This window comes from Megalops cyprinoides, chromosome 8 (assembly GCF_013368585.1).
Source record: "Megalops cyprinoides isolate fMegCyp1 chromosome 8, fMegCyp1.pri, whole genome shotgun sequence".
NCBI classification, from domain to species: Eukaryota; Metazoa; Chordata; class Actinopteri; order Elopiformes; family Megalopidae; genus Megalops; species Megalops cyprinoides.
In genome coordinates, this window is record NC_050590.1 from 21740288 (window position 1) to 21754107 (window position 13820).

At 39.7% G+C, this 13820-nt stretch overlaps 1 protein-coding gene across 1 annotated transcript in view; it reads right to left on the reverse strand.

Moving 5' to 3' along the window:
• Positions 1-3509: 3509 nt before the first annotated feature.
• Positions 3510-13820, reverse strand: part of LOC118781894 (neural-cadherin-like) — a 130808-nt gene continuing 120497 nt past the window's right edge. Inside the window, exons 29-33 of the mRNA XM_036535031.1 lie at positions 13072-13336; positions 12355-12535; positions 10750-10994; positions 6003-6157; positions 3510-4040 (exon numbers count right to left, since the gene is read on the reverse strand). Coding sequence (XP_036390924.1) covers positions 3564-4040; positions 6003-6157; positions 10750-10994; positions 12355-12535; positions 13072-13336 — 1323 coding nt within the window. The 3' untranslated portion in view covers positions 3510-3563. The remainder of the gene's footprint in view (positions 4041-6002; positions 6158-10749; positions 10995-12354; positions 12536-13071; positions 13337-13820) is intronic.

The following is a 13820-nucleotide window of genomic DNA, read 5'->3' on the forward strand; positions in this document are numbered from 1 at the left end:
CTAATAAATATTATTTGTGTTAATTGTGTTGTCTAATCATTCTGACAGGTTGGCCTCTAACCATTTAAACTAACTCAAAACAATGGCATTTTGGTTTCCTACAAACTGTTGTAATTGTAAAAATTCGTGTTATTGAATTGATGCTTCTTCATAAGAGAAAACATGAACATTCAAATACCCACTCCCACCCACATTACAAAGACATGACTGGAATCAATTACCTTCCAAACCATTTCTTCTTCATGCAGTGATTGGGCTGATTTTCTTTTCTTGAGACAATAACATATGTTCCTGTGCCTTTTTATAAATACTGTTGTGGGAACTGGCAGGTGGCAGGCCAAGTCAGAGGGAAACCTTTGAGGTTTGAGGTGGCTCAATCATGGCCTTTGATTCCAACAGCAGGCACATAACTCATTGTCCCCAACTTCTGTCTTTCTGATTGATTTTTTGTTCAGTTCAGTCCAGTCTTGACAAATTGGCAGTGATTTTTGTGCTCAACAAGGACTGAAACAAATGAATGCAAATCTATGTATCAAAAAGTGTTATTTCTACAGACTCCATAACAGGGAGTTTCCAAGTATTGTCTTCTGAGACAGAGTATGATTTATGTCTGAGAAATGTGTGCCTGTACAGTGCATGACAGCACTGCTATGTTTTAGCAGTTTGTGTAAAACTGATTATCTGTTATTTTATGAATTAAATTATAATTGTGTAAATATTGTAGGGATTCTTTCCATCATGAAAAAATAAATGCTGGTTACAGTTTATACTGAAGCACAGATGGCATCAGTTTACAAAATTAAAACATTTATCTTCATAATAAGCTTTGTAAGTGATGTTTGTTTAAGATGTTTTGTCTGCACAGTAGTGCTGGTTGCAACATTGGTAACATTGGTTAGAAAATATTTTTGAGAAATATCAAATAAAATGTGCGTAAGTATTCAACTCCCATACATTAATATTTGGTAGAGCCACCTTTCGTTGCAATATCAGCTTTAAGTCAAAACAAAAAATGCATATATAAGTAAATATACAAACACACACACCACTGTGATGGAAATGAAACTTCAAAGATCAACTTCACCAGCTACAAAAGGTGAGCCAGTTTTTTTGTTTGTTTTTTTTTTTGTATGTTAGTTTTCAAGTATTTAGTTCATCAGTTGAATTATAGTTGTTGGACTCATTTCAGTCACTTTGTAATAGTTAACAGTTTTAAGCACTAAAGCACTATGTGGTAATTATTTGTAAAGAGGACTGTAAAAAATCTGTAATCAGTTGCTATATACTGTCCCTTCCACATTCAGTCGATTCCCTGGAAGTCTGGCCTTAAGCTCTGGTACATATAACATATTCTGGAGGAAATCTCATTCGGATAAAGAATGTCATATGCCCATAAGAATAAGATAATCAAAGATATTTATTTGGAAAAAAGTTTCAAATGGTGTAAATATAACTCAACAGGATAGTCAAAGAAATTATAATAATGATACAAAATACAAGCTCACTTTTAAAGAAACATAAAATACTTAACAGTGTGGTTCTCTTGATATTTCCACAGTTTCAATATATATTCAAAGCCATTGTTTTCACTTTCTTTTTGCAATGTACTTATGAGATAAAAAATAAAGTTTTTTTCACAATCTGTAAATTCACCACATAAAGCCATCCATTACACAGAAAATATGAGTATATTTACCACTGGAGGTACATACTGGCTATATATATATCATGAATCTCATAATTCCAACTCAAAACAACACAGAAAATGTTCACATTACAATAAGCTTTCAGATTATGAATGTGAGCCCCCTCCTCTTGCCACTCCAGCCCCCCACAACACCCCCTCAAGGCCAAAACAAAGCATGTTTCAGGGGAATAAATCAAACTGCATCCCCCCAGCGCATTCCATTTTTTGTCAAAAATCATCTCACTGCAGCAGCATTCCCAATTTTCACATGAGAATCTTATTAGAACTCATCTCGCAACCTTTCAGAATTGGCACAGTTGAAATCCACAGGCAAATCGTTGACTTTGAGCAGCCACAAAATGCCAGGATTCTTCAGTTCATAGCATGACAGCCGGCTATCACCTCCCATTAGGATTAGGACTTTGATGCCTTTTAGCACACTTCCCTCCTTCACAACTGTGATGCTTAACATATATTTCTCTAAAAAAAAAGAAAAGAAAAAGAAAGATGAAACCGGGTGTTATAACTCTAGCTCAAAAAGCATATAATACAGTATTTTGGCATTTTGTCATTCCACAACATCACACAGAAGCTACATGTGTTTTCTTTCTACCCCAAGGTGGACGAACCATTTCTAAAACCATTACCATTTTTCTGCATGACCTTGTGGCATAATCATCCTTAAAGTAATACATTTAGCACAAAACAACACTGGAGAAAACATAATCTCTCTCTGAAAGTTTGTTTTTTTTCTATTTCTTTGCAATTTCATGAGAGTCGTTTCAAAGTCATTTTTCTCACAGCAGTGTTAAATAATGTGATTGTGGGAAATAGTGGGAGCTCATTTTCTCCACAAAATGTGCAGGTAGGGGCTATATAGCAAAGTGAGTTCCTATAGAGGCCATAACATTTTAAAAATGTGTTTAGATGCAGTCTGAAAGCTGTAAACCCAGGGTATGCTAAATTGACTTCCTCTGCTCCTACTTCTTCCCCAGCCAAACCCCCAGAGACAGATCCTCCTGCCGGATTAAACCTGCTCTTGCTCAACGAAGGCTGTATTTGTCTCCATTCAATTCCCAGCCATGTTTCCACTGTGCCTCTATTATTCCCTTGACTGCAGTTAATTCAGCTTGATCATTCCAAAACCCTGCAAAGATGAGTTGCTCCATCACTGTCTGCTCAGCAGTGGAGACTCCATATGAAGAATCAAGCCTCCTCAATGCATGGACTGTTTATGAAGGAATTCTGTTTTCAGGTGCAGAGTGTTTGCTTTGGCTTTTCATCAAAGGACATTTACTAACACTGAAGCTGAACATAAATGTACAATTCTGGAGTTAATCTTTGAAATTATATTCAAAAAGTATCCTTGTTCCCCACAGGTGTTCCTGCTTTCATTTGTTCACCCAGCTCCACTGAAAGGAGCAGATAATGGTTTACACCACCCTACCGTGGATTGATGAACCAAATAAAATTGCAATTTTTAGGAGCGATCACAAAAGAAAACCTTCTGAATTTGCTCAAGCAGTAAGCTGATTAAGAAACAGCTTTCAAAACTTTCAAAGACTATGGAGAAGTGAGTTCTTATCTCAAATGTGTATGCATTTTCAACACTGATTTTACATGTATGAGCATATCATGGGTGCACAGGGAACCTCACATTTCATTTAGCGATAAAACATTTCCCAACGAAACCACTGGCTTCATTTAAGTTCCTATAAAAGGCAATTCTGTCCCTCAGTACCTCATTCAGCTCAATAGGTCAAATCTCCAAACACAACCACAGACATGAGACTCATACTGAAAGGCAGTAGTAAGGCTTGTCTTTAGGTTCCTGTAAGGTCATTTACTTTTGTTCAATTTGTATCAGAGACATTATTCAAAGATTGCTGGCCTCGGCTCTCTCATAGAGTGCCTTGAGCTTCTCAAAGCGTGGCCCCCACTCCCGCAGGCAGTCCTGGCTCCTGTCCTCATCCAGGCCAGCCGAGCTGAAGGAGCTGAGCGATCCAGCTGGTGAACCACCACCCTCAGTGGAAAACACCTGTAGTGAGTCAAAGGGTGCGGTCTCGGGGTGCTGATCCGCATCCCGGATGATCTCACACAGGTAGCGGGCCAAGTCCTGACTGGAGAAGGAAAGGCTTTTTCGGGACAGAGGGATGGGCTGGCTCTGGTCCTGGGCTTGGGTCCGGGTAGGAGGAATGTCTCGGCGCAGAGTGGTGGTGGTGGTGGCACTGGCTTTGATGGAGTCCTCCTTCATGTGGGGGTGGTGCTGAGCCCCCCGAGAACGGGTATACTGTACGGACTGAGCTGGGCTGGGCTGTAAAGACTTCTGCAGTTCTGCCATATCATAGGCATTCTACAGAAAGAAAAAAACATAGGTGGGTTGTGTGCGGGGGGTGCAGGTGCTATATTTTTATAGGCGTTTAGATGATATCTGTTAGGATATTGACAGACAGCTTTTACTTCTATTCTTCTATCTTAGTGTGATAGCACACATGCTCTTAGCTATAGCATTACCTGGCTATTTCATACACAAACATTTACATAACACAGCACTAATCAGATGTGTGTGGTGTGTTTTACTGTAAGAGATAGTGAGATTGTTAGTTGTCACATCATAAAGTGTTAAGGGATACAATGTCTACTTTATTTGCATTGTATGTTACATGTGCAGAGCAGTGTCAAACATGGTTGTGAATTACACAGATTTGCATTTCTTGCTACATTATTTTGTTAAAATATGCCACCTATGAACTTATATCTCTGTATAGGGTATCTCTTAACTCTTATTCATTCTAAATCTTTTTTTTACTTTTCCAGCTTTCCAAGAAAGCTAATGACCTGTTAACCTAAGGCTGCAATTATCACTTTTTTTACCCTGTTCAGGGTATTTTTGTGCAAATCTGTGAAAACTATGTAGATGTTAGAAAATATGCTTAGCATTATTTAAATAAAACTTAGTTTTCCAATCCCTGTTGAAAAAATCCTTTTACCACTGAACATGTAGATGCAGCATGCACAATGGTGGGAGGCACGTTACAGTAAAAAGTTGTTTAGATGAGTATATGTCCAATACTGGACTCCTACGAATCATTGTTTACCCACTTGTTTTTGGGCTACACAATCCAGATGGAGGAATGTGTGTGTTATTATGAAGGTGAAGTAATTTACTAAATCTTTGTGTAAATACCTGCCCCACTAAAAAGCTGTGCAATAATCTTTATTAGCTGTTCAATTACTTTTCCTTGGTCCCAACAACTAATTGCCCTTAATCAATAAAGATGAACACAAATTTGTTTAAGAATTTCAATTGAACACAAATTTACTCTCAGAATCTACAGAAGCCCCTTTACTCTTACCCTTCTGTTGGAATAAATACATTCACAGCTACCTCTATCTGAACTATCTGAACTAAACAGTACTAAAGAACACGTCTTTAACATGTAATCAAATTTAGATTATTATTAATTTAAGAAGTCAATCAAATCTAATTGAGAGCTCTGCAAGAACAGAAACCAGCATATCCAGAGGATTCCTAGGACCAGGGTTGGAAAAACCTGGCCTATACAATTTACACAGTTTTTGATATATTAACTGCTTCAAATTATGATGTAAAACCTAGAAAATTGAATCTAATCAAACTTGAGGAAAATATGTTTCATGAAGTCTGTTTTAAACCCAGACTGGGGGTGGGGGGAAGGATTATATGCCTCACTACTCCACACTGTGTCAATGGCAGCCACTCCCCACATTAGACTCCCTGGGCCTTTGTGCTTGGCTGATTGAACCTCAGGCTGTTAAAGCTACCCGGTTCATTTATGCTAAAAGCATAACACCTGGGGTTAAGGTACTGGGGTTGATTCACTTCCAGATGGGGCACTGTCATTGTACTTGTTGTCAGTGTTGACCTGAATTGCTTTTTGTGCATATCCAGCTGTAGATATCCAACCATAGCAATGTAAGGAGCCCTGGACAAGTGTATCAGCCAAGTAGATCAGAAACAAAATATTTTCATCCTGATGTGTTATATATTTATGTATTAATCTCATTATAATGGCCTTTTAAACCAGTAAGGAGAGAGTATAAACTAACAATAATACGAGTATAAATATACATATATATATAAAAAGTAAGACAGTAGATACATATAGACATGTACGGAAAAAACATGTAGACTTCTGAATTTAGAATGTAGAATGTAGGAATACAAAATTACCAGCATGGTGACCCGAACACTGTGTGTGTGTGTAGTGTAGTGTATGTATATATGTATGTGCATGTTGACAGAAAGGTGGGCTGTGTGGAGCAGTGGTCTCACCTGGTCCTCCTCCCCTCCACCTTCCTCATCGTAGTTCAGTACATTTTCATGGATGTCCTCCCAGCCGTCATGATGTGCAGACACATGATACACACCCTCCTTCAGCCCCTTGTAGGTCCTCCAACGTGTCCACAGAAAGATACCTAGGAGCAGCACTGGAGGACACCAGTGGAGGGGGGAAAGTCAAACATCCTTTTCACGGACATATGATAACACGCACATGATGCAGCATACTATGCTCTACTATTATTCTGTGAGATTCAAAGAATGCTTTATGCAGAGCATTGTTAATTTTTGAACTCTCCTCTTATTGCTGTCTTGTTCCCATTCTCTCTTACACACAAGCTTCTCCTTCTCACCCTCCCATTCCTATTCTCTCCTTCTGCCTTTCTCTGTAGCAGCACAGCAGGTCTCTCATGATGGGGAAACTGTTGGTCCCTAATCACCAGACAGCTCTCAGGCAGAAGTCCTGAGAGTGCATTCACGCGCAGTGTGAAATATGTGGGTGAAAAAGAACTTGTACTATAAGTGTGAGGAGAACTCCCGCTGTGTGAGAAAACCTTTACCATCTCTACCCCACAATCATCAGACACTACAGCTCTTCTAAACCAGCCAGGTGCACCAGACTAGAAGCAAAGAAATCAATACCATTTAACAAAGTCAATCTTTTCTTCACAGAAACATTGAGATTTAATATACATTTACAGTAGCTCTTCTGTCACTTCATGTTCAGTCCACAGAAATGCACAGGGGAAAACACATTGCTTTGCTAATCACAGAAAACAAAGGCGTTCCCTGACAGTGTTGTGTCTTGTTTTTCTTTAAGAACTAAAATAACCCTGTGCTGAGTGCACTGCAAATAAAACTCTCAGATGGTTGTAAGAAATGGTTCTCTTTCCCTCAGTGTTGTGGTGGTGGAGAGCAGTGAGTTTTGTTGATCACCTGACCCTAATTTCACCCCTCCGAATCTCTGGGGACCTAGTGAAGGCCACCAATGCATCTAAATGATGCATAGAACCCTCAGAACTCCACACATACATGATATTCTGCACAGTGCAGATTGGAGAGCTACACATCTTTTAGTGTGAGGAAAAGAGATCCCTAAATAAATAAATTGCTCTCTGAAATGAGCAAAACAAAGCCCCAACACATCAATATGTAGTGTTGTCTGCATCTCTGTATGAAGTAATGGCCATGCTTTTCAGTCCTCACAAAATATGCATCACTCAATCTGCAATACTGTTTACTTGCAGGAACTCTCCACTCTGTGTGTACATTCTTTCATCTATCCATTCTAGCCCTATAGTAAAGGAAGAAAAAGAAGAGTGGTATTCTTTACTGCATGCCATCTACAACTACCAAAGAAAATGAACTGAGGAAGCATTGTGCTTAATGTAGTTACACGTAGCAGACTGGTATGTGCTCAAATCACAGGTGTTGCCCAGTCATGATATTAACTGCCTTTATGTAAAGTAATCTGTTTATGAAGGGGATAGATAGTTGGTATATGCATAAGTGTTTATTGAGTCTGACATCACCAATGTCTTTCTGCTGGCTGCATCCTGTATCCCACAGGAGATTAATGTCTTAGTTAATTCAGACCTCACAAGGCAAGAGTTACTAATCCAGCCATGGGCTGAACTAAGCGGATAAACTGAGCTGGTGAGAGGAAACACCAGGAAGTGAGACTTTTCTTGCCCGGGCCAGGTGACATTTGCCCAAAGCTGGTGTTGTAGAGGCAGGCAGGGCAGAACCTGCAACTGGGGCAGACACCAGCTGGCCAGCAGCACACTCCAGACACAGAATGCATCTGCCTAGATTGTCTGTGCTTCATGAAATATTTGACCCCAATGAATCTATTGGTGCTCAAGAGTAAAACCTGGACAGCCTTTGCCATGACCTAAATCCCTGTCTTCATCACTCTCTGATGGAGAGGCCATGGGGAGGAGCAGCTGGTCCATAGCCCTCAGTAACTAAAAACACCACTCAAAATCCAAACCTATTTTTATGAGATTGTCTTTTCCTAATAGAGACTGCCTTCTTATAAATAACCTGCTGGAGAATGAGAGGGACAGATCTTGAAACTTTTTGACAATGGCTCTGTTTTACCAGGAAATACATAACATAAAGAAATATGCAGTACCTGTGTATGTAAGTGGACTTCTGTTTGATCCAGTATGCCACACACACGTTAAAGAGGAACTGTCATGAAAGTATGGAATTATACTACAGGTTTCTAATTTCACCTCACATAATTCTCTTTTCCTTAATGTACCGTAAACATTTACTCTTAAATGCAGTGTTAATTATGACACAGTTTAAAAACATACACATGTCAACAAGGTAAAATGGATGAACTGTAATGACCAAGAAAAGAAAAAACACAAAAAAGACAATATAAAAGGAAAAGCAGATGAAAAAGAAATAAATGAGAGACAGCTTTGACATATTTTATGGTTTTATTATCTTTCTATTATGAAAAATACAGGCACAAGTGAGTCTTGGCATAAGGTATAGTACATATACCAGTGAAGTTTTTGTTTTTTTTTCTCACAAACTGTAACAAGTCTCCCTACTGTTTACTTAGCCTTTCATAAAATAGCAATTTTACTACAAGCCTTCATAAAATTAAAAAAAAAAAACTTTATTTACAAGCTCTTCACAAAATATAAACTTTTATTTACAACCTTTGGAAACTGAGGGTAGAAAAGTCAACAGCAGAATGCAACTGGGAAGGGAGTAGCTTGCCTCCCTCTTTAAAATCAGCCAATGAATTATTTGTGCACATTAAGTAGGGTGCTGAGTCTTCACCTATCCCAATTTAACAGCAGTCCATTAGCCCAACTTCAATAATGTGATATCCAAGCCTTCCTTAGTGTTTGTGGCTGCTGTCATGTCTCATTTCAACAATTTCCATCATGTGTGCAATGGCCAGAAATGACTCAGACATCGTTACATAACTGGTCCTATAGTGAAGGAAGGAGGGGCTGAGATAACTTCTGGCCTACTCGTCATTTCAGCCCCCTTCATTTTGTAATGAGGCACCCCCCCCCGGGACAGATTGATTGTGTATAAACCACTTTCCCTAGGACAAGTGCCATCTTAATTACACTAGGATTTGTGGGAGGAAGAGCAATTACCAATAATCACCAAATTTAACTTTGTATAATCCTCTTCCCAATCACTCCCTTACACCTATGCTGAAAACAAGTTTTTTCACATATGTTAGTTACCATACTTTTCTTCTTCTAATATTCAATTAATTGTGCATTTGTGTTCTTTTCATAAAATCTTGAAGTGCATGTTTAATGATGACTCATACCTCAAACTGGACAACATGCCCCTAGGAGTCACCAAATTGGTTACAGAAAGTACATCTTCTGTATTGAATTGTGTACCTTTATTTAATGACTCCAACTCTGACAGGGAAACCCAAAACCCCAGCATGATGCCAAGGCTCTGCAGATGGTATTATAAACCCTAAAGTCCAGTGTGACAAGGGCAGACCATAGCCAGAGGTGGGCCATGTGACTGGTCACATTCACTAGACGTTTCTTTACAATTTGAGGAGGAGAATGAGGGCAAATATTATGAACTATCTAGTGACATCCTCTCCTCCCATCAGCTCACTTGTCTTCACTGTGTGCCCTCAGGCATTGTCTGTCCAGACAAGATGTGAGTCTTTAATTAAGCATCATTTTGACTTTGGGACACTGGGGTGGGAAGCCACTTATCAGAATCACAACAGAGTGCCTTTATTTTTTAGGGGTTTTGCCATTAAATAAAGCAAGGGCCCAGCCACTCCTCGGCTCTGGGGGTGAGTCCTACATGTCAAGCTTCGTGTGCTCAGTGAGATAAACGGGAAGTGTAAGGTATTAAGATTTTCAGTGGGTAGCGGAGGTGGCAGAGCAGAGGCGGTGGCGTAGCACTCACGCTATAAACCCATTAGCTGCTAAAAAAGGGAGCTTCAGAACCAAGGCTGCTTTTGTTGGCTGTAACAGCTATGGATGCAGAGCTATAACAGTATATTTTTAATACCTATTTGATTTCCTTCAGAAATATGGAAATACAAAAAATGACCCTCAGCTGCTTTAGTTTCAGGACGAAGAACATTGAGCTGATTTAAATTCCATCCCAAACCCTTGTGCATTGATCTCGAATTCTGTGGGCTTCAGTAAACAGCACATTGTGTGACTACAGATTGGGTAATTAACACTTAAAAAGCCACAGTTACTGTCAATAAACAAGGTTGTATTCAGTGGGAAATGAATAAATATAAGGTATAAATTATTTTCACAGATCCACTCATCCTTTAGGCTTGTTTGAATTACTACTGAAGTTGACTCATAATTTAAGATGGAAAATACATTTACTTCTTACCTCTAAGTGCTTTTGTATTTCTGCTTCTATCTGAAAGAGTATGAACTTGAGAAACTCAACTCCATAGAAGAGCTTTGAACACATAGTCATGCCCATTGACTCTGTGCTTTAGAATTTAATATTTCAAATAAAAAGTCTAATCTCTGTTCACTAAGAAATAATAGTAGTAGTAATAATGATAATAATAATAAGAAGAAGAAAAAGAAGAGAATCAGGAAAGGTATGACATGAGGAAGACACAGTCCAGTGAGTGACCAGTGGAAAACGAAGGCGAAGTGTGGGGAGGGAGAAACAGTGAAGATAACATAAAAACAGAAGAGTGATGCCAGTCACCAAAGGTAGAAGAGGACGTAATGAACATAGCTACCTAGGAGCGCCAAGAAGCAAATGCAGATGGCGAACAGGGAGCTGAAGCTGAGACCCACATCATCACGGAAGATGGCCAGGGTGACCTCACAGTGGCGCCCCCTGTAGCCCTCCGGACACTGGCAGGTGAACTTGGAGGGGGATTGTGCCATGCAGGTTCCGCGGTGGCATGGATGGCTGGCACACAAGGTGTAGATGCAGAACTTGCCTGTGGAGTTTTCCTTCATCATATGACCTGGAGGACACCTTGGAACAGTGATGAGAGCAACAATTGATAACCTTCCATTGCTATAGGGGTGGACAGAGATTTATAAAACTGGGACAAATATTTTGCTCAGGCAGAAGCACACTACAATGAAGGTTGAAGATTCTATTTAGACCCAATAGACCAGATTTAATATTTATCAATATATTGTTACATCTGTCCTCCTAACATGTTCTTACATGTGTACTTTGTAAAATTTGTTCAATTGTTCAATTTCTGGGAGAAGTCATGTCAAAATTATGAATGATTTTATTGATTTCAACTTGATTCAGGGAGTTTGGTTTCCGGGTCTACAAACATATCTTCTCATGGCTTTATGCAAAACTCATTGTAATTTGTCATGTAACATCCACACTGGGACACCAAAAATATTCCTTGAATCTGTCTAATGAATCTGTGTGGTCAGGAGTGACCATACACATTGGCTCATTGGTCATACACATCCATAATCCAAAACTTTCCAAAAGGAGCAATTGCACAGTTCACAATGATACACGTGTGCAAATGTTTGAAAATGAGTTTCAAAGAGTGCTTCTATTTATCCTATCATAGAAACTGTATCTGTTTCATAAATGCCAGGAGGCTCCCTGATTCATTATGCTTTTGTTTGCATTAAAGGGCATTATCGTAAGAACAGCAACAGGTCCACTGGAAACTCTGGAGATTTTAACTGATTCAACATTGCTGAGAGAATTAAAAATTAAACTGGGATGTGAAACACAAATCATTAGTCTTGATCTATTTAAATGTGTGTTATTCTTATTAACATGATACCACTATTAAATTCTACATGTCATGTTTCAGGTGCACATCATGACAAGAGATCCATCAGTGAATCATAGAGCAAACACAAAGCTCCTTGGACTGCAGCACTCCAGGAAGGTTAGTTTTTGTACTAACTCAGTAATCAACATGAGCATTACCAGCTTGCTTTCGCTGCTTGTAGATGAAACACAATGGCTTGTCTGTTGTTTTTCAGATGCTTTAGATTACAACCCTCAAAAAGATCAGACATCTATCATTCATGGAAGTTAGAGGACCAGTCACAGTTTGGAAACTGCAAAACTTATATTTATTTTAAATTATCTGATTCACCTAATTGAAATGTTAAATTCATTCTAAGAGAATGTTTTTAAATATCCAGGAAAAAATTCTAGTTAGATATACTGCACAATGTAAGGTCCACAGCAGGCTGGTTCATAAAAGCTTGGTATGTCAAAACATGCTCCTTCAGTTCTCTTTTCTCAAAAAATCCTCCCTCCCTTACTCCCCAGAGTCATTTGACAGCAGAGTGCAGATGCAGACAGCCCCCCTCTTAAGAGGCCATGTGGGTGACGTTACCTGCACTCATGCATCCTCCAGAGGTCCACACAGGTGAAGGGGGGGCTGCAGTGGTTCCTCCTGCAGGAGTCAGAGGAGCACCCCATGGAAACGCCCTGCAAGCTCACAATTGAAACCCATTCTTTGGCCTGACCATCTAGTGGCACGTAACGGTTGTTCAGCCGCAGGTCCCGCATGCAGCCTGGACAGCGAGAGCGGTGGTTATCCCCAGGTCCCACAATCAAGCATGTGAACAAAAATGAAAATGCTTTTAAAGTCTATTTAATAAACACACACAATGTCTGTTTCTGCCTGAGGCAAAGCTGTCTACCAAACCTCGCGTTGCACAGGAGGGTTTCACCCGACATATTCTTCCCTTTTTTTCCAGCAAGACACTTTCATGTAAAATTATGTCATTTATACTACAGAGTCCCAAAGCTTAATCATACTCTATCTGGTTCAGCTACACCATGCCAACCTTCCCCATGGCTATAATACATCTTATACACTAAAGATGCATTTGAGCAAATCATTAATTAAACATGTATATTAATCTTTCATAATAATGCTATGTGATTCTACGTTATAGTACTTCAAAGGGAATGGTAAATGGGCAAAGCCTCATTTCATGATATTTTGTCAGAAGGCACTCTTCTTGATCATCAGTCAACTGTTTTTCTCCAATTTGTCTCCTCCCTTCCAATCATGCACTGTTTTTTTCTATGCCTGAGGAAATACCTTGGAAGCTCTTATTGTGGCCAGAGGGGAAGGAGTTCCCCATTATGACCACCGCAGGATCAATGATGATTTCCCTGCTCCGCCCAGGGGATGCAGTCACTTCCCGTCTCCCACCTCCACCGTTTAGACGCAGAGTCAGCTCATTGTCGTGGCGATCCAGGTGGACCTCATGCCACTCCCCATTGTCAATGTGATAGGAGGGCAACATGAGGGTGTGGTCCCCATCACCAAGGTTGTAGAAGACAGTGAGCAGGCCCTGGTAGATCTGGAACAGACAGGAAACAAAATATTACAGCTGTCAGGGCCTCAGCTAGATCTCACAGGCCATCTGGGATCTGGATAAACACACTCGGCTGGATTTCATAAGAGGCCGGTGAACTGAAAGAATTATACATACCGCTTGTTTAATTGGAAACATCGGGGTAGAATAATTCAATAGGGCTTTCATTTATTCAAGAACTTGCTTTAACCATCTGTCCCCCGGCATGGTCATCAGGACATTATGCCTCTGTCTATTCCCTCAAAGTCCCTAAATAAATCTCCTCTGCCACCCTGATGCCATAAAGACTCTTTTTCTTTCATCTCTTTGCCCAGGACTTACGTAAGTAAAGACAATGAGTGCCATTGATCCACCCCTTAATTTTACTCCTGAACCCAACTAAACAAAGAGAATCCAACAACAGAAACTTTTTTTGCATTATTGCCGAAGATCCCAGCAGACTCCTGGATTCAATAATAAAACGTAAAAT